Below are 21,571 nucleotides of genomic sequence, written 5' to 3'. Positions count from 1 at the left end.
TAATCAGCAATCTAATTAAAGGATCCAATCAAGTTCACTTTAGCTGTTCAAAAGTATGTTTATATCATAAATTATTTTTAACAGGAGTTTAACATGCAGGTTTCTCTGTATTTTCATAACATACTCAACAGTGATCTGCAAAGGAAAATAACTGTTGCAAGAGCAAACTGTGCTCAAGCATACACTGAAAAATGAGTAGACAATGTTTTGAAAACGATGGCAAATATTTCTACATAAAGTCTAATTCATTTATTAAGTCAGAAAGCACATCTGCCTTACACAGGCATGTAAAAAGAATTGGACTGTAATTTGTTTTCAAAAAGGATCCAAGAGTAAATGGTGCTGTTGATACTTCCCCTTTCCTCCCCTTCCATGGTTTCGACTTGCTCTGTTGAAATATCATATTATTTACGCAAACAAGACCATGAATTGGTATTAAGAAACAAGTCAAACTAACATGGCAGCTGAAGTTAACTTTCCTATGATAAAGGAAAATTTCCTACGATAAAGGAAAAATGCTACAGGTCCACCAGTATAATGCAGAAACTCAAACTGATTTAAGTTATACCAGGAATTTGGGATATTTTTTGCATTTTAAGGCTAGAACGAACAAAATACCATCAAGTTTTCAGAATGAATAGCAATACAATTAAAGCAGCTAAAGAAGTTACAACTGAAAGATACAACTACTTGGCTGAGACACAGAAAAATGTGATGTGCTGTAACCAGCACCCTTGTTCAAAGGGCAGACCCAATCACTCCCTCACTCTTAGTATCGCAAGCAGTATTAAAGATGCTTCTTAAGACTAATGAATGCATTACAGCAAAGAAGGGAAAGCAATAATTCTTCTGTTTAACACTTACCCTCAGAAGCTGCAGGCATTTAGACTTCAAACTAGCTTGTAGACTCGTGAGTCTGAAGACACCAACCACTTGGGATGAAGTTTTACAGTTTGATCATGTAAATATTTTTTTCATTACAAGCAAGTAAATATTGTATTTACAACAGTGTCCTGGAAACTCAATAGTTTCCTCAATAGTAATCATGGTACATTAGGTTTAGAGCGTAAATTAAATTACTTAAGTGCGAAACAGAAGTTTCAACTAAAATTGCTTCCACTGAAATTTTAATTTCAGACAAATTTTGATGCTGTGCTAACATGGATAGATCTTACACTACTTGTAGGCCCCCAATAAGCAATCTCATTTATTTTCCAAGCTGGAATTCTATCTTACATTGCTTCAAAGGTAAAAATCAGAAAGAACTGATCTGATTGCATCAGATCACTTACATATGTGCTACAGTTCAATGCAATTTTAAACATTATCACCTTCTTACTATAATGTGAGCATAAATACTTCTATTACCTTGCCTTAGCGTTGATCACTTTAGTTAGGAATTCTTGATGGTTACAAAGTTTTAACTTGCACAGCACTAGCAACCTACTAATATTATTTAATCTAACAAATAAGAGAAATCAGGCAAAGGAAAAATGTACATGGAACAATGGGGAAATGTTCAAGCCCAGGAGACCCTACCATCCCATGGAATGACGCAGAGAGTATCTGGAAGCCTCAAAGCTCATAAAGGCACATGCTGGCAGGAAAGGGCTTTCCCTCTATAGTTTTTCTGGACCTATAAATGCATCAAAGGTTTCCAAAGGTCACCAGAGTTACTACAGCTGCTCCCAGCTCCATAGGCTATCCCCAGATAACTACAACCTCTCCCTTCCCATCAATTTAGAGTTCAAATTCCAAAAAATCTCAGCATGCTCACTACAATACAAACATTATAAGTAATTTGAGAGTTATTTTTCCAGTCTGTTGCAGCATTTAACCAAGCCAGTAAAATTTTTACCCACTACAATGAAGCGGAAGTGAGCGTATTCCTCTTTAGTATGCACAAGGTCAGTACTTACATACCTATTTGGAATACATATGCACCCCTACATTACATTATGTGATGCAAAGAGAATAGCAAGGAAGGCTGTGCAAGCAGCAGTAGGTTTCTTCTATCTACCACATGCATAAACACAGGAGCTGCAAAATTCAGGACAAGTAAAGGAAAACAACACAGCCAAGGAAGACCTGCAGAGACAGTCACTTTCTAAACTCCAATATAAGCTTTTATTCTGTCTTCACCCAGTGCTCTCCTATTTTCACATAATGAGCTGCATGCACCTTGCATTTCAGAAAGCTTTGAACATAGGATAGCAGTCAGGGCTTTCTCAGTGAAGCACATGAAGGTTTAGAACAAGAGCATATGCTTGTTTTACCTATTTTCCATTTTTAATAAATGAGGGACTGCCAGATGCTACCCCTGTGCCTGCACATGGCTTGGCTATTGTCACCAGGGCAGAAACCACTGTCATTGCCACTGCTGATGGTGGCACCCACACAAACAGAATTGAGAACATCTGCACACGGGCAGCTGCCTTGGGAATGTTCATACAGTACATATAAGTACTACATGTAAAAAACCACAGGTTTATAAATATGCATGACTTAGGTTTTTGTGTTCTTCATTTACTGGAGAAAACTCCTGTTAATAATGATGGGCACAGACTAATCAAAAGTAGCAGAAAATGAGCACACGAAATGAAAGATGCCAAATGTTCCAGGAAGGAACAGAGCACACGTTAATTACTTTTAAAACAGAGATCAACAGGGAAAAGAGACTTACCTTGAAAACACAAACACGTATTTCTAACAAGCTTACTCATTTGTGCAGTCATATGTGCAAGAGGTATCATGCTATTTTCATTCAGTATCTGTAAATCTAACAATATCCTCAGGAAAAATAAACCAAAAGGTACAAGCAAAAACACACAATGATAGCTATTAGACAAACACACCACTAAGAGTTCTAGATCTACCCTGTAGTTAAGTATGTCATTTAAGGAGATAAAAACTAAAATCACAAATGTTAAGGTAGGAAGGTCATCTAAGCACAACCTGTTCTGCTCAAAACAGAGCCAACTTCAAAATCAGATCTAGCTTCAAAGCTGGACTGGCTGTTGCCATCAGCTACTTTGCTGTTGAAATAAAATTCTGCAATATGGGGTTTCTGTATTTTAATCCCAGCCCCTCCAGATTAATAACACTATTTCATCACTTGTAGGTGGTAATTCTTGCAGATGTTGGAAAACAACAATTTACCATGTTCCAAAAGCACAGGTTTGGTTGCTTTGAAAATAACGAGTGAACTGAGACCCATTCAAGTCAATAAATCATACACCTAGTAATTAAAGGGAATGCCACAAATGTTGGCAAAAAAAACCCCTTTGTATTCAGGATGTGTCAGAATTAAGGTTTCCAGTACAACCTCTATTGCACATACATTATGCTAAAAGTCCTTAATTATACAGTCACTTTCTGCTCTTTTTCATGCAGTGGACAGAATGAACAATACGCAGTGAGCAAGTTTCAAGTTGTATTCTCTTCACTTGTGTGAAATGTGCTTTAGTTACAAAACTTCTATGAACCTTACTTTGATGATCAGAGTGCTCGCATACTTTTAACACTGCTCAGTACAGCAGTATCCTATCACTTCAAAAAACATGTGAATTATTGTCTTCAAATGATAGGTGAACTAAAGGGTCCATTTTACAGAGTAGGAGCCGAAGGCAATATTGTCATCAAAGAACTTCTCATTTTCTAGATAATTTTATAATATACAAAGGTATGTAAGTATATACACATACAAATAAAGTTAACTATGCACTGAAGTCAAAGTGTCACATGGTTGGCATGCAGTTAGTGTTCCGTATTGAAGAACAGCAGATTTTTAGATCTGGAAGTGAGGACCCATAAACACAAGCAGGCAATTAGTCATAAAGCAAAGGGTAGTGTACATCACTTGCACAGAACTGCTCTGTATAGTAATGAACTTATTATATAAGGCCACAACAAAGCTATGCAGGCAATTTGAAATCTGGCATTCACAACTCTTCTTTGGAGTGTGACTTCAGTAAATATTGCCATCAGGGAGGTTCAGAGATATACTGCCATAGCCTTCTAGAAAAAAAGCTATTAAAAATGAGCCAATTTCTCCATGTGTAATTATACTGTTATGAACATAAAACAGGATTGGAAATTCTAAGGCTACCATAGAGACATCTTTCCTCTGAACACTGAACAGCTGTAGTCTAGTGGTAGATCAAAATCATTAAACCCACAAGCTTAAGACGGAGACCACATGCCTCCAAAAGAAAAGGGCACAGATGAAAACAGGAACAACCTGTCTGTGGAAGGTGGCTCCCTGTCTTCATGTCATCTGCCTATTGCCTGGTGAGTGAAGGTTGGCATGGACATTCCCCATGGTGCAGCACACAACTGGAAAGTGTCCTGGTAGTCCAGAGTGTGTGGCTCATTTACTCCCTACAATGGAAACCCAGATGACCGCAAAGCCTTATGGCAGACCCTCACTGCTGCCAGTCGTAAGACAGGGCTGCACTGCTAACTGCTTCTACCAGAGCTGTCACTCTGCAGCCAAACCTACCTCCCAGCTTTCCACCTCTACCACAAATTCTTGTCTTCAACTTAAGTAGCCAGACTCAGCCACCTCCTTGTCATCCATTGATCAGCCTTGTTACCACTTTCCATCCCTACTTTCAGCCCCACCCTCAATACACTCACTTTTGACCCGATTCTCTCCATCCTTCCAAACTCACATTGACGAGTCAAGACAAAGCTGCCACAGTACTTCCTAGATATAAGAGTTCTGGTAACAGACGACTCGGAGTCTTCTTAGTTCAGGCTGTGCAAGAATTGTTCATAGAATCATAGAATAGTTAGGGCTGGAAAGGACCTCAAGATCATCTAGTTCCAACCCCCCTGCCATGGGGGTTCACCTTGCTTCTAAGCCAGAACTGTAGCAGCCTATGCATGCATGTACGTATGTATGTAGAAAACGACTGAATTTGAGCTAAGGTTACAAATTAATTCCTTAGCAGTACTTAAAAAGGCTTATAACCTTGCCAGGTTTGAAAACAAAATGTACGAATTCAAAATGACAATTACATTGGTGCTCTCAGATAACCACAGACACAGAGTAAGTTTTAAACATATATGCAAAATAATGGATTCTGCGTTCAATATTAAAGCTCTTTGCATGCCTCCCCCATTATACAAGTCATCTTCTCACTCAAATTCAGGTCTTCTATGTACCCACTTCATTTCACATGACCGCTTATAAACAGAATGCTGATATGTTTTTCTGAGGATAATTATTCGCCCCTTAAAATAAAAAAATAAAAAAATAAAAAAATCAAGCTGAGGGATGGCTGCACAAGGCTTTAAAAGAAAAAACAACTCTGAATTTTCTTCAACGTTTATCAAGCATATCACTGTAAAGCGACACTCCACAGTATGCTTTTACTCCAACAGTCATGCTTTTCTATCTCTCTTCTCTTTGATGATCACCATCTCATTAACCAGAGGCAGGGCTATGCTTTTAAAAGATGAGTGCATTTCCCACAAAGGATCCCATATTAATGATTTATGACTGCCACTTCTCAACAGGACTGCCGGCTATGCCTAAAATCTAAAACTTACTTGCTTCTCCGCTCTACCAATGGTTTCGTTTGGTCTTCCATACGTTTGAGAAAAGCTTTCCTCTACTCCATAGTTACTTCTCGATTGCCTGTATACCTTGCACTTCCACCACATCAGTCAATTGATACTCTCTTTATTCAGCCACCTGCTGTCATTCTACTCACACAAAGAAAATTGTCAGGCCCACAACAACATGCCTCACAAGCTTTCCCAACCTCCCCCTCACAATTTAGTTTTTAGCTTCTTTTGATGATCGCTTTCATAACTCCAGCTTTCATGTTTGCTCATACAGAACATTAGCACTTCTCAGCTACCCCGCTAACAAGCATTAGGAGCCCAGCTTTCCTACGCTAGCTTAAAAGAGAGTAGCTACCAGCCACCCCGAAGAACGCTGCATTATCACAATCACTGTGTGAGAATAATTTCAAAAGCAGGAACAAAGCAAGACGTAGGCTCCACTGAAAAAAGAATCAAAGCCCTAAATTATACCAGTGTTGTACAATGGGGGTAACCTTCAGGAGATTAATCTCCAAAATGTAATTCCGAGCAATTCTGATGCCTTCAAAAGCATTTAATAAAAAAAAAATACTTAAAGAGAAAAGTTAAAAAGAGAAAGAGAACATTAAATATGGACTGAAGGAAATCAGCTGGGACACAAGACACCAGACCCACCCTCCTACAGTCTACATCTTTCAATGGATTAACAAAGAAGGCACACTCAAAAAAAGAAGAGTGAAAATCCACAAAAAGGTAGACTTTTCTGTGTACTTCACTCAATTATGGGTTATGGACAATGGTATTGCACATTGCATCACTATGACTTTTTCCATTTATCCTTAAGTGTTAAAGAAAATGTCTGTAGAACCTGATTCTCAGTCTACCCAGGGGATCCTTTTATTCATCGTCTTTCCTTTATTCATCCATCAGCTGCAACATGATTGACACCTTTTCCATCAGAATTGTATGGCAGCGTGACATGCTAATTATTACATAAAAGATGATACTCATTACCTCTCCAGGTCAAGCTACAATCAATCCCCATTTTTAAAATGACAAGCTTTATCTTGCACATCATTCTAGTCCAGACACTATGCTCTTCAGCTTCAGAGTAGGTTTCCTGAAAATGAAGGTTTTGCTACTTCTGTGTAGTTTTTGGTGAATGCTACCAGTTCTGGTAATGAAAACCACTAACACTTCTTCTGCTGCCCATTAGCTTATTTTTTTTACTTTTGCCAGGGCTCTCCAGAAACAAAAGTGACAAAAGGACCTGCCTTCGTATACCAAGTTTTATGGTCTGGTTTCATAATTTAAGCTGGCTAAAACTAGTTATCTTTTGCCCCAAAGCTAACATTTTATGCCAGAGATAGATTTATTGCCAAAAATGCGTTCATATTCGATAACAACAACAAAACAGGGGAGGAGGCACATTAGAGCAAGCAAATGCATTCATACATTTAGAATGGAAGCGGAGGCAAGGGACAATTAGAAAGGAAATTCAAAGTATAAGGCATTTCCTGCGGATTAACGAGTGGGTGGTATTGTCTGACAGTCAAGGGCAGGATGGGTTCTGCAACCAGCACAATTCATTAATCCTCCAGGCAACATAAACTGGAATTCTGCTAATTTTTTTCCTTTTTTTCTACACTCATTATTTTCCTTCTCCTTTAATTAAAATTTCCATTTACTTTGATACCATTCTTCCTTCATAGAATGACAGAATGGTTGGGGTTGGAAGGGATCTTTAAGATCACCTGGTTCCAACACTCCTGCTATGCTGGGGTCTCATAAGAGCAGACAAAAGGGGATGAATCACCTTCCTTGACCTGCTGGCCACTCTCCTTTTGATGTAGCCCAGGACATGGTTGGCTTTCTGGGCTGCGAGCACATACTTGCCGGCTCACGTTCAGTTTCTCATTGATCAACACCCCCCAGTCCTTCTCTGCAGGGCTGCTTTCAATCCCGTCTCTGCCCACTTCGCAGTTGTGTTTGTGATTGCCCTGACCCATATGCAGGACCTTGCCCTTGGACTTCTTGAACTTCATAAGGTTCAGAGCCGAGTGCTGTCCATATATCTCACCAGCGCTCCTATGGTAAATGGTACCCATAAAATTATGGAATTAATACCTGGTGCAAAAGGCCAGGTAATTTTTCAAGCTTAAGAAAGTCATTTTAACCTTCTCCTAAAGACTAAAAATGTTCTCTGCCTTAGAAACAGAAAGGGCTCAGAAGATGTGATCTTTTCCTCTAATTTCCAAGCTGTTTGATAGCCTCCATTATCCTAGTGGCAGCAGACAGGGTGAGATTCAACTATTGGAGAGAACAAATGCTTTTCAATCTGCATTTCAGCTCCTGAGGAAGCCACATACACTGCTGCATTACTTAACATGTCCCAACCTAGCAACCATCTACTCCATCACCCTAATTCCATACTAACCTGTAACTGGTGCATCTATATCCAGCAAATTCTTTTCCTGGCGAAGAATTGAAGCTCCTTCTGTTATTATTCTCAAAGCAACGCTCTCTTCCAGTCTCCCTTCTTTCATAAGGTGTGCCTTTAAGATATCCACACGAGGTTTTCCATCATTATCGAACACTTCCTTAGCTGTGAGCCGATGACTTGGAGGAAATGGGACAGCTGAATGAAGAAAAAGGCAAAAACATCTGGTCACTTTTTACAGCAAAGCCTCTGTCACTGATCATGACACTTTTCAAAAGACATCTCTGCTCCAAAACAGTGTTAACATGAACTTTCTACTGCCTTTTATGATTTGTGGTTTAAATTCTACATGGATTACCACAGATGCTATTAAAGTACACTTATTTGGCAGGCTACATTATTCACACATGCAAGAACAACTAATTTGTGCTTACAAAAACAATGAGAGAAAGATTTAGACCACATTTAGAGGTAGATACATTCAAACAAGCTCCCCAAAAAGCATGGGAATATCAGGAAAAGAAGGGAATGGAGCTCAAACTGCTCTAGCAGCACTTATAAACCATTGATCTCACCCTCCCTTTCCATTAAGGACATACAATACACAAACAAGTGCAATATTGAATTTCTGTGCATGGATATGCATATATACTTTCCAATTAAAATGCTAAAATCCAAGACAGACCTCTCTCTAATGACCTGGGGTAAGGAGATGGAAGATGTCTTCCCTGTGTAAGTGATAGCTACATAAGATATATATGAAGCCCATCAAAGTGTGCCTGAGTGCCAACCAGACTGCTCCAGCAAAGGCAGGGCAAAGGATGCATCAGACTGAAGTTGGAAATAAATGAGTAAAGAGGCAGGTTGTCCTAGCAACACAGCAGCGACCATGCTGCTGTCACGTAAGGTCTGAGACGCACGGCAAACTTGATGCTCCTACTCTGGCTCTCCTGGAGCCAGCTGGAACAAGAAGGCTGTCAGCTGCCAAGATGAAGCTGGAGCGTTATCCCGGCTTAACCCCTTTTCCCTCGCAGTTCAGAGTGGCATTAGGCACTGCTTGCTTCACCAGCCACAGGGTAATGACACTGATCCCTGCCACAGCTGCAGGAGGGCCAGGTTATTTGGGAGATCTGAGCAGGGAGAGGAAAAGGCAGCAAGGCTGGTCTCAGCTGGCTGCATCTGCAGTGCAACCCCATCCCTGACAAAGGACTTTGTCTGCCACAGAGTATCTTACAGGCAGCTCTGCCACATTGTGAGACACGAAACCGTAATGCAGTGGATCAATACATCTGTTAGCTTCAATTTCCTCCTCATTTCACAATCAGTGTACTTCAGAAACAACCCACACATTGCAAACATCATTTAAAGCGCAAGTCAAGAACTCTCACATTACCAGAAGTAACAGAGCATATAAAAACAATTTAACTTTATGCAGTTATTTTCCACTGATATTTTAAATACAAACAGATCAGAAAATTCCAACTTCTCCTCTTCCCCCACCCCCCAATTCTTTCCCCTTTTGCTGCCGCAGCCCTAGTAGTCCATTCTCTTAAATGGTCTGGTGGTGACTGATGGATGTGGGTCTTTGAAATATATTGAAACCCAACTGCTCTCCAGAAGCAATGACACCTACAACCAACAATGAAGTTAAAATACATCTCTGAAAAGCCCTGACGCAGATCCATGATGATCTTCTCACTCAAATGACAAGAACTCCTAGACCGCTTTAAATGACTAAATGTTTTAAATAGTACTTCTATGATAAAAGGTTGGCTGTTAAAGACCAAAACCAGACTTCCTCCTTGCTGGGATGCAACCTCACTCCAGAGCTTGGAATAGGTGATTCTTGCATATTAGCTAACTTTCTTGGGCCCCTCTTCCCTCTAGGATTTTATCCCATGGTGCTCTACCATGCACATCCCTGAAAAGGCCAAAGTCTGCTCTTTTAAAGTCCAGGGTAGTGAGCTTACAGTGCACCTTCCTTGCTGCCCTAAGGATCTTGAACTCCGCTATTTCATTATCACTGCAGCCAAGGCTGCCCTTGAGCTTCACGTTCCCCACCAGCCCCTCTTTGTTGATGAGAATAATGTCCAGCAGAGCACCTCTACTTGTTGGCTCCTCTATCACTTGGAGAAGGAAGTTATCACCAATGTATCCCACGATCCTTCTGAATTGCTTATGCCTTACTGTGCTGTCCCTCCAACAGTCATTCAGGCGGCTGAACCACCCCCCTCCCCATTAGCACCAGGGCTTGTGAACATGAGGCTGCACCTATCAGCCTATAGAGGGCCTTATCTGCTCAGCCCTCCTGGCGGAGTGACCTCTAGCAGACTCCCATCAAAATGTCACCTGTTCCTGCCCTCCCTTTAATCCTGACCCACAAGCTCTTGGTCAGCGTCCTGCCCTCCCTTTAATCCTGACCCACAAGCTCTTGGTCAGCGTCCCATCCATCCCCAGCTGGATGCATGAGCTATAAACAACTCATAATACAACATAAAAAAAAGAATAAGCACTGCAAGAAAATGGAAGGTGAACTCTGCAATTCCCCAAACTTCCATACTCCTACAAAAACAAAACGCCAGGCGGCCAGCTAGTCCTATTGATCTTACATTTCCTTCATGCATGATCCTGCATGAAGGAAGAGAAGGCAAAGTCGTTGCTTCTCTCCAATCAGTTTGGGTGGAAGAAGCATGTACCATTAGCTTGCATTCCTTCTGCCTCTGCTCTTCTCCAAAGGCATCACAATGTAAAAGCCTATGAGGCATACTACTACTTTGAGGTACCTACAGTTATGCATGTATGCTGAAAGGAGATTTTTACATTCATAAAGACAAAGCAGAACAGACATGCAATCACCAAAACTAAGGCCATGAAATGTTACCTGCTGATTAAGGGAAGAATATGGCATACACTGCAGCACTGTATGAGCTCTGCAGGCAAGGTTCTAACAGACATGTACCAGTGGGTAATTAAAGAAGAAGATACTGTTCCAATAGCAGATGATTCGTGATTAATTAGCAAAAACATGAGTGACTGAATAGCCCACAAATTGCATCTTCCATTATGAGGATATTAATTTTGTAGGTACACATACACAGAGCTTCCACAGAAGAACAACGCAACAAACGGTCATGTTCCTGTGGAAGTCAGTTCAACATCGTTCTGTGATGGTATCACCCACAAAATCCTGTTGTAAATATAACAAACATTTAATTTCTATTGCTTTATATATAGCAATGTTACCATCTGAACACATAGGGATGGATCCATACGGTTCTCCACACCTGCTTTCTTTTTCAGCTTTTTCAAAATCTATTCTATCAGTGTTTGCAAAAAGCAACTCTTCCGCTCCCAGTAGTTTTGCCTTAAACAGAAATAAACTCAGGAGCCTTATCAGGCAGCAACTGTGCACACAGCATGCACAACAGGGAAAAGCATGGAGCTGGGAGAGGAGCCACAAGGGAGAGTCAGGAGGAGGAAGGAGTGGTGGTCTGAACCAGCAGCGAGCTACTCACCACCACACAGACTCAGGGCATGTTTTTGGAGAAGGAGGTATGAATCTCTATTAAGCAAAGGCCATAAAAAAGGGGAGAGGCAATAAAATTTGCATATGCATTCCTCTTGTTGTTTTTAGGAAGTTTAGTGACAAATCCCACTATAAGACCACCACACAAGAGAAGCAGGCACACTTATCCATACTCTGCAAAACCTAAAATCGGGACTGCTCTCCTCCTCCCTTTACACTTATTTATTTATACTGTTATTTAAAAGCAACAAAAAAAAAAACCCAAACCCAGAACCCCAACACTGACTATTCATCATGGGAAATACTATCCTTACGGTTATATACATCCAGGTGGTTTTGTAATAAAACAGACCACAACAGAAGAGAAAGAACCAAAGTTTTTAACTCTTTACCTCAGCCTGACAGTAGCATCCTCCTGAGATCTGAAAACACAAGAATATACTCTTTAACCACTTTCTGGTTGGGCTTTTTTTCTTGTGCTTTCAGGTCTCTTGAGCATGTTCCAGCAAATGGAGAAAAAGATCAACCTGCTATTTTACTGTTCTTGCAGGCTCCTGCAAAACCCATCTTACCATTAACACAGCCATTGTAAAGGTCAGACACATCGTTACTGTTTCTCTCAAATATTAAGCAGCCTCTCTAGAACAAATAAATAAAACATAAAGAGCTGTGCTTAATTAGAGTGGACCATGTGTGCATACATGAATAAAATACAAGCATGCGGCAAAGCAAGCATTATTTTGTTTATATATTATTCATTTTTAAATGAAGCTGTACACTAAATTAATACTCTCAGAGGCTGCACATAAGAAAAGCTATCTTTCATCAATATTTGAGTTTCTCCCAAATTACCTCCCTCTGTAATGCATGCCTTGTAATTTCATATAACTTATGCTATATGACTGTATGTAGCTGTTTGTAGCACATCACACTTATACAAGAAATATATGTTTTCATTTGTAGAGAAAACACACCACTAACTATTGTCGTCTCAATAACGCAATGCATTGCATTTGTCTGATGGCAATCGGACATTCTCTGTTTTGAGAAACATTTGCATTGTAGCAGTGGCTAGAGCACAAGTTATTAAATGGGTCAACATTCACACTACACATGCAAAAAAAAAGTTGGGTCACTGCAGCTTGATGTTTTCCCTATCTACTTACTCATAACCTTCAAACCTGTTACACATAAAATTTTCCTGTCATCTCAGAACACCAACAAAACTGTATTTTTAAAAGCCAGGAACATTTTTAATGGTTAACTAACATTTTTTGCAGGCTGACTTTGAAAATCCAACCCCATTTCACAACTCAGTTCAAGTCATGGCATATTCTTGGCCATTCGCGCTGAACAGTAACAGCCACCGTACTGGGGCACTTACTATTTAATCAGAGCTCTGTATTTCTGTACCATGCCACGTCTGACCAGTATATAAAGAAGCAGCCAAAGGCAGACTTTTCTGACATAATTCTGAGCATGTTCCTGTAGAGCTGCCTACAGATTTCAGTCTTACCAGGGTTACTATGAACCAAAAGGGAAGGAGCGACGAATTTTGTTTTACTTTTTTTCAGGAACACTGCTGATTTCAGGTGACAGACAGGAACAAGAAGATGAGTCACTGCCATCCACAGCTGTGATAAAGAACAGAGCGAAACCTCCCAGGCAGCACAAGGATGACCAAAGTGGCAGGAAAGGTAAAGGGCAAAAACGCTCAGCCATTAAGGACATTGGGTTCTCACATGACAAACTCCCCTCCACAGATTTCTTCAGGCAGTACATGGATGACTCACCATTCAAGCATATTGGATCACTGGGATCTTTTTTTAACCTACATTTTTTCCTCAGCAGGTGTTTTTGAGGAGTCTCATATAGTATAGAAGGGTGAGTTATCTAGAAGACAGAATCTCTTTTCAATACCAAAATTTGTACTATAGGACTCATAACTGTGCGGGTTCATACTGGGATTTTGTCCACTTGAATTTTAGACAGGAAAATATGTCTCTACCTGTCAAAAAAAAAAATCCAACAGTTTATATGACAGGATAAAACTCAAACCAAAATTAATTTTCTTAGTGGAGCTCAAAGCGGAACTCATTTTCTGAATGTTTTCTAACCAAAATGATCAGGTTTCATTTTACATTAGCTACTGTCAGTAGAGTAGGTACACTTGATGTAAGGCCTGCCTGGAACTTACTATGACTCTGAAACATCACTGGAATTAGTAACCCCTTTCTAAAAGGCCAAGCTATCGCCTGCTACTTTAAAGCATTATGTATTTAAGGACTGCTTTTTACTGCCTCTGCTCACTGGATGGGGAAATTGTCAGAAATTGAAATCTGGGGAAAAAAAAATTCTACAATATAAAATCCTAAGGAACCATGAGGATTCCTACAGAAATTTAGCATTAATTTTTCTCCTTGGCCAAGAAGTTCTTGCAGTGTAATCAGAAGAACTCACAGCTGTATTTGTTTAAAGACATAATTAAATCAATGTCACTCAAGAACAAGATATGCTGCTTCACATATCTGAGGGTTCCACTGCGCAAGCTACTCAGTCAATACTGCGTAAAGAAATAGTCCATGAAAAAGGAAGTGCTGTTGCATTAAGTCACCTTAGAATAACAGCACCTGTAAACTAAATCAGGAGCGAACAAGAGGATCATTCCTCGACAAAGACTATATATACCAATATTAAGGAGAAAATAGCAAGGAGTTGACAGATATCTCATCTGGCGGTGTGGAAAACAGGCCACCTGAGAAGGGGCCGTAACACCCAGAAATCAATACACTTGGCAGTCAGTTGTGGTAAAAACAGTCAGTATTTACCCAAGATCACTGACTCCTCTTCATGTAACATGAGGGGGAGAATCTTTCCCAAAGAACAACTGGGGGCAATAGAACCCACCACAACAGAGATGCTTACTGTTAACCAATTCGAGTCCTTGGTGTCATCACCAGCAGGTACTACAGGTTGACAAGGAAGCTGTTGCACAGGAGACCAAGATGAACCTTGCTAGCCTAATTTCTTGATCTATGAAGGCTTGAAATAAAAAATAACAAAGCCACTTGACTTAATATCCCCACCCTGATTACTATTTTTAGTATCTTGTGACTTTTCAATTGTAATTGGAGAACACCACAGCAAAGACAGAATTTGCCTCAGAGAAGCTCACCTAACTTTGGACAGAAGCTACGCTTGGAAGGTGTTTGTAAAAGGAAGGGATATGTCAACCATGCAGCATCCCCAACACATTGCCAAGTTGTTTCCAGGTGCTAAGACACTTGATGTGGCCTTCAACTCAGTACACTCCACAGCAAGTGAAATGCCCCACTCTAAGCCAACCCATTTGAGCACACTGTAGTCCCCATGTAGCGTAACTCTCTGCTATCTGAGGGAAGCAAATTCTTTACACAAAACACTTCTGCAGAATTTGAGCCTCAAACTTGCACAGGAAAGATTACGTCTCACCCCCTACAGCACCTCTTCTTTCTGAAAAAAGCTAACTGTTCTCAGAAGATTAAAGGTCACCAGTTCAGGAATTGGCATGGTCTTCTCATAACACTGCTGCCTTTCCCCAGAATATACAGTATCTAACAATAAGAAAATATAAGAAATATAGAATAAGTAACACTTTTCTTCAGTTCTTCAAATGAACATAACTAATCTTCACATAAACTCACTTCAAATTATACTTGAACAGCCATAAGTAGCTGTACCACCCTAAATAACCACACACAGAAAAAAAATGAAGAGTAATAAAACAGACGAAGGCCTGGACAAACACACAAGATTCCCTTTGAAGTCTGATTTCTGTCTGGCAAATTGATTCACGTGTACCCACCCCAACCACTCTGAATGCTTTTGTAATAATTAAAGGACTGATATCAGCAACACACGTAAATTTGAATTACTATAACCAGCCAGATCCAGCTCCAGTATTCAAACATTGTAAAACAATCAGCAATAAAAATGTTTTTCGGTTTCTCAAAAGCACCTGACAAAATGAGATGAAATATTTAACAGAAGAATGTTTACAGGCTCAGACACATCAGAGGACATACCCTGAGAACCCAGGAAGAGGTACAGGTCGGCATGGGTAAGGGAAGCAGGTACACTTTAAAAGCCTTGGATGAAATAAAAGCCTCGGATGAAATAAAAGCCTCATAATTCAAAGAAAAGGGTCTCTTTGAAATATCAAGTGGTAGAGTATGTGGTTGTTACTAACAGCATTCCCAGAGTATCTTTTGGGCAACTACTAGAATAAACAATGAAATCCTACTGGTCTTACAGACCACAAAGCAACACGCATCCCCATAAAATACTACAAAACCGGATCGCTCCCCTGTGTTAGAGATCATACACAAGTGTCTTGGACGTTTATTATCCTCTCCTGTTCGCAGTTCATGGATTTAAAAAAAGAATTACAAATTCAAATAAAGGGGAAAAATTCAGTTTAACAGGAAACATTCCCAGTTAGGACCAACACATACAGTTAAAACTGGAAAATGTGATTGCAGCTTCCTGGCCCCATCAGAAAAATTTGTTTTTCTACTTTGTGTGTTACACCCAAGTTTTTCCATAGGCCTCCAACTGCATACTGTTGAGCTTTGTTTTTATTAGCTTTTGGAAAAGAGAACAATAATTATCCAGAGTTTAAATTCCTTTATAGGAACAATTCATCTGGAGAAAACAAAGTCAGGGGAAAAAACCCTGGAACAATGGAAAATACCAAAGGTCTTCCAAGACTTAGATAAGTAATCAGGCGCACTCCTGCATCTCCCAAAATACTTAAGTAATGGATAATTTCTTTCTACAATAAGACTTCACTGTTGTTCCTAGTTAGAAGCAATTAGGAAGTGATTGCAAGTGGAATGATTTCAATCTATTGGGAAAAAAAAAATAATCAATTCTAGGACCTGAATAACCTTCAGGAATCAGTCCACATTTATGGCACCATTTGTTTTCAGCTTCCTCATTCAACTTACTTCAGTCAGTTGACACTACCAAATTTCAGTCTCCTATGTGGTAATGTAGCCAAAAGGAACACTGCAAACAATTCCTTGACTAGAAACTGAAGTCTTAGTTAAGAGTCTCTCACACCTCTTGAGCATAATGGAATACCATTACGAAGTCTGGTCAGAAATCAGCTTAAGCTTTAAGGTCTAAGCGACAGTGACATGTGAAAAGGCAGAAAAACAAACACCCTTTCCCTTCCAAAGCTGCTCCATCGAGATGAGATTTAAATACAATGAAGACGTAGCTTCCAAAAATTGACCACTGTGCACAGTTTGGCATTAGTGACACAAATTTGTTAAAACTAGTCCTAGAAAGAGAGATGGGGAAGTGCAGGTAAGGAAATCTGTATTTGCAGATACTCTGTTTTCTAATACTGCTTAAATGCTACATATTACAGAAGTAGCCCCGCTTGAATGCCACCCTGCAGAAGTTGCTTCCTGGAATAAGAAACACCACCTCCCCTTTTGCTCTTAAGAAGCTATTCACCAGCAGAGGATATGGAAATAAATCCCTGCTAGCATTACAAAGTAATCCTTTACAAAAATAAATCTTACATTTCAAATTTAGGACATATCTGGAATCTAGCAATGGACAACTTGCCCAAAGAGCCTGCAGCATACGGGGCAAAGACAAGGGGATAGGAACAGTAACAGCTCGATATTTTCCTGCCTATATCTTCCACGGTCTAAGCTGCCAATGCCAACCAAAGATACGCAAGTAGAATCTTTGAATTGTGCAAGTTTTATTTTATTTCATTTATTATATTTTATGTCATTTATTTTATTTTATTTTATTTTTAAAAAGCAAGCCTTGGAGAAAATGAACAAAAAAAAAAACCCAAAACCTTATTCAAGCCAATAAATACCAGGATGTGAAGAACATATAAAATATTAATGTCTGAACTATACCACGTGAACTAAATAAAGAAATCATGCTGATCTGTAAATGTTAACCTGGTTTATTATTCTGCTGGTCATGAGTGATGCAGTAAGTAGCAGATCTACACCTGCACTTCATAAATCAGTTAGACGAGGCCAAAGCTGTATAAATTAAAGAGTAAAGCCTTACAAATATATATATTTGTGTATGCCCTAAGTGCAGCAGGAGCCAAATTAACCTTAAAAAAATCGTTGGAAACAGAAGTTGATGGTTTGTTGTGGATTTACTTTTTTTGGCTTAGGGTTTGTTTTTAATTGATGCTGTTTGCTTGGTTGGTGGTTTTTTCACTCCCAAACAGGTTTGACTGTTTTAGTAGCATTTTTGCCTTTCACAGAAGTTTTAAATCAGCATAACTCTGCAGAAGTGAATCCATACTAACACTGCTTTATGTTGCATGAGGGCTGGCCAAGCTCCACACATATTAGTGTGAAAAACACCATTTCAGAATTACACTAATACTGAATTCTGCTTGTTCAGCCATAATCGATAGACAGGAAACAGGATACACATTAAAAAAGAGCACCTCATTGTATGAAAATCACTACGTGCCGGGTTACACCTATTACCAATCCAGTAACTGCCCTTTCTTGTGTAGGGGTCAGGTCACATACCTAGAAAAAATAGCAACATAAGAAGATAGTAATTTTTAATATTTTTTTTTCTCTGCAATTTAACAGCTAGATACCAACAGTCTTTACAGCATGGTTTTGCTTCACCTGGATCAGGAGTTAGGAACATACACAACACATTACACAGAGTCATACTGCAAAAAGAAGAAAACAAAACAAAGCTACCACAGCCTTTACTAAATACCCAAACACAGTTTAAATAACTGGCTTCTGCTGGAACTGAGCTTTAATGAACTCAGCACATGCTCAGCACAATTTGTTTCTTCCCTAATATCAGAGATACTACTTGCCAGTTCAGACCAGACCATTTAATAATAGAGAAATTCAGCCCTTCGCTTTCAGAAAGGACACAAGCAAAAGGCAAAGGGTACGTGAACCTGTAAGTGGTACATGGGCCTGTAAGTGACAGGACCTCTTGCTCTTGAAGAAAAGAATGGAACCTCTTCCAGAACACTGCAGGAACCAATTCCCAATGACAACTTGCTCTCCTAACACAGTCACAGAACTAATTTTCTTGTGATGTTATTACAGTTCACATAGATCAGTGCTAAAGATTATGGACCACATTCACCATCACGCTATGTCACTGTAATGCCATTAAGCAAATGTTCTTTCTAATCCACCATTAACAGATTACACAGATTTGAAACAGGGTTCAGCCTGCTCTACTTGACATCTAAATAAAATTTACCAAACCCAGCGACACTGGCATTAATCTGAAGTAATGCAGCTGTGAAGCAGCCCCGATATTTTTGTTCAGTTTTCATGTCTCACCTCTACCTGCACTTACACCATGGAGCGTCCACATGGAAATTCTGCCTTGGATTCATCTCCAAAGCATATTTCTTTCCATCGTCTAAACTGGACTGCTACAGAAAGTTGTTTTTACTTTAAAAATAACACACAGAATCATACAATCAACCACGTTGGAAAAGACCTTTAAGATCATCAAGTCCATTACCTCAGCACTGCCAACTCTACCACTGAACCATGCCACTAAGGGCCTCATCTACAGGGTTTGTGAACACTTCCAGAGACAGGGATTCCACCACTCCCCTGGGCAGCCTGTTCCAATGCCTGGCCACCCTCTCAGGGAAGAAATTGTACCTAATATCCAATTTAAACCTCCCCTGGTGCAGCTTGAGGCCATTACCTCTGTCCTATCGGTTGTTACCTGGGAAAAGAGACCAACCATGCAGGATAACAAAAATTAAAAAAATCATTGAAAAGCAAGTTTTTGGTGGTTAAACCACTATGTACTTTAATAGGCTTTTTTTTTTTCTTTTTAAAGCTGTTGTTCTGGGTTTTATCTGTGTATATGTGGCAGCAATAGAGTTTCAAAGCCCTTAGTATAAGCTTCTGCTCCTGTATTTAAAAGGATATTTAATCCAAATCCTCCTTTTATTTATTAAAGATGCTTTTATGTTTTTTGTAAACCATATCTTCCCTCAGATCTCAACTGCTACGTAACAAATGCGTTGGATAAAAATAAACCTGTCTAAACTTACCATTCTGCTGATACTCTCTGAAACATCCTGTTCTTAAGCAGAGCAGGAGTTTAAAAAAAGCAGCTTTATGAGGCTACAAAAGAATGAGAGACCTGTGCTTTATTCCCAGGCCTTTTGTGTGCAAGCAATTTAATCTTTGCTTGCCAGTGACTACACCCACAGAGAGACCTCAGCATCGGGGTACTCGGTTCTGACATCCACTGGTGTGTGTTGAGCCTGGTGGCCCTGTGAAGGATGCCGCATGGAGAACAGCATGGCACAACACGACTCCCAGCACCTTTCCAAAGAAAGCCAGTGAACGAGAACAGTCACCAGACTGAAACCAAGAAGAGAGGAAGGACTCTTTCATCTGCTAATGGTGCTCTCAGTCACACCTCAGGCCTCAAATCCCATAGTGCAGAACAGGTCACTATTACTCCAAACCGAGACCTAAAGAGACTTCTATCAGCCAGAGCTCACTTTATTCAGTGAAGTACTGAGAGGCTGAGAGACCTCAGCTTAATAGTCTTAGCTCTACTCTTGGTGAACATCTCAGCTATAGACCTGGCTAAGATGAGGTTTGGAAGTCCTCTCCCCTAACCTGACCAAACGCAAAATACTTTCCCAAAGATGATGCAAAAGCCCTAGATCAGACGGTGGGAGAGAAAATGTGACACTGCAGCCTAGTCAGGTCTGGGGACCCGGCAGCGTGGGAATTAAACTCTTGCTTTCTGCTCCAAAGATCACTTCCACATTTAACATTTGGTGGTCACTGGGCATAAAAAATGGCCAGACGAGAAGACACAGATGCTATAGCTCATGGAAACATAAAACCAGATCCATTCACCAATGGATTGCAAATGATAAAACTAACCTACACATTTTCACTAGTTCTTCATCTCTCAAGCCATTTGCTCACTGCATTACCAAGAGGTGAGCTTAGCTGTAAGGTTCAGCAGAATTTTTTTATTAAATGACCATAGCAAGAAATAGGAATTTATCTCTCTGAAATATCATTGTGCTGACATTACAGATCTAACCAATATAGCTGCCTATTATTCAAAGCAGCATAACACAAAGAAGTCCTAGAGAAGCCATAGTCACTACTGAGCACCAAGAAGCCATCCAGCACATACAATCCACGACTGTGCTGCCTGTTTTTTCCTCTCTAAGAGTGTGCTGCACTATTCTGTTTTGTTACATGTATTACTTGATTTCTGTATATCATCTTGACTCAAGGAAAACAATTCTCACTTAAATGGAACACGGGGTTTTAGAGCTTTTATTTAAATATCAAGGGGCTAGTTCCTGCTACTTGTAAATGAAAGCATCATCTTGCTAAGGCTGCAGTTACTTCTCACACTGAACAATGGGTTTGCATTAAACATATAGTAAAGGCCCACAGATAAAAGACACTTCACAGCTCAAATGAAGGGGCACAAGACCAGAGAATTCACGGGTTCTTGCTTCATGCAGATCACCTCACTGGTGCAAGAGAAGCAGCGGAAAGGTCAGAGAAACTCAGGTGGGAAAGAAAACTTCACAGTCTGAACAAGAAGTGGGGAAACAAGGTGGGGGGGCGGAGGGGGTATGAGGGAGGAGTAGGGAAAAGAGTTTTGGTGCTCAACACCTCCTGAAACAGATCTGTAACCACACACAGACCTTCTCCTGTTTGAGTCAACTTTTTCACATTTGTATGCACTCATGCAGTTTTAATAAACCCTTAGGAAACAATAGTCAACAAAATTACCCCTCACGCACTTGTTATTTCTCCTACACAAAATAATCTACAAAACCTCTGGTGTACAACTGGCCATTAAAATCAAATGGGAGTAAAAATACCAGCATAAAAACAGGCAATTCCCTAGGCATACAAAAGTTAGAAACATTTCCAGTTTGGAATCATTCCTTCCTTCAAGTCTGCTTTGAAGGCAAACTTTGGACGTAGCACATCTTCAAAAACCCTGGCTCACCATGT

At 40.0% G+C, this 21,571-nt stretch overlaps 1 protein-coding gene across 1 annotated transcript in view; it reads right to left on the bottom strand.

The window, feature by feature from the left end:
* Positions 1-21,571, bottom strand: part of PPP3CA (protein phosphatase 3 catalytic subunit alpha) — a 189,475-nt gene that overhangs the window by 100,997 nt on the left and 66,907 nt on the right. Inside the window, exon 2 of the mRNA XM_065691334.1 lies at positions 7,991-8,191. Coding sequence (XP_065547406.1) covers positions 7,991-8,191 — 201 coding nt within the window. The remainder of the gene's footprint in view (positions 1-7,990; positions 8,192-21,571) is intronic.

Source organism: Lathamus discolor, chromosome 1, assembly GCF_037157495.1.
Source record: "Lathamus discolor isolate bLatDis1 chromosome 1, bLatDis1.hap1, whole genome shotgun sequence".
Taxonomy (NCBI): Eukaryota; Metazoa; Chordata; class Aves; order Psittaciformes; family Psittacidae; genus Lathamus; species Lathamus discolor.
Note: the sequence above shows the minus strand (reverse complement) of the source record. Positions and strands in the feature narration are given on the sequence as shown.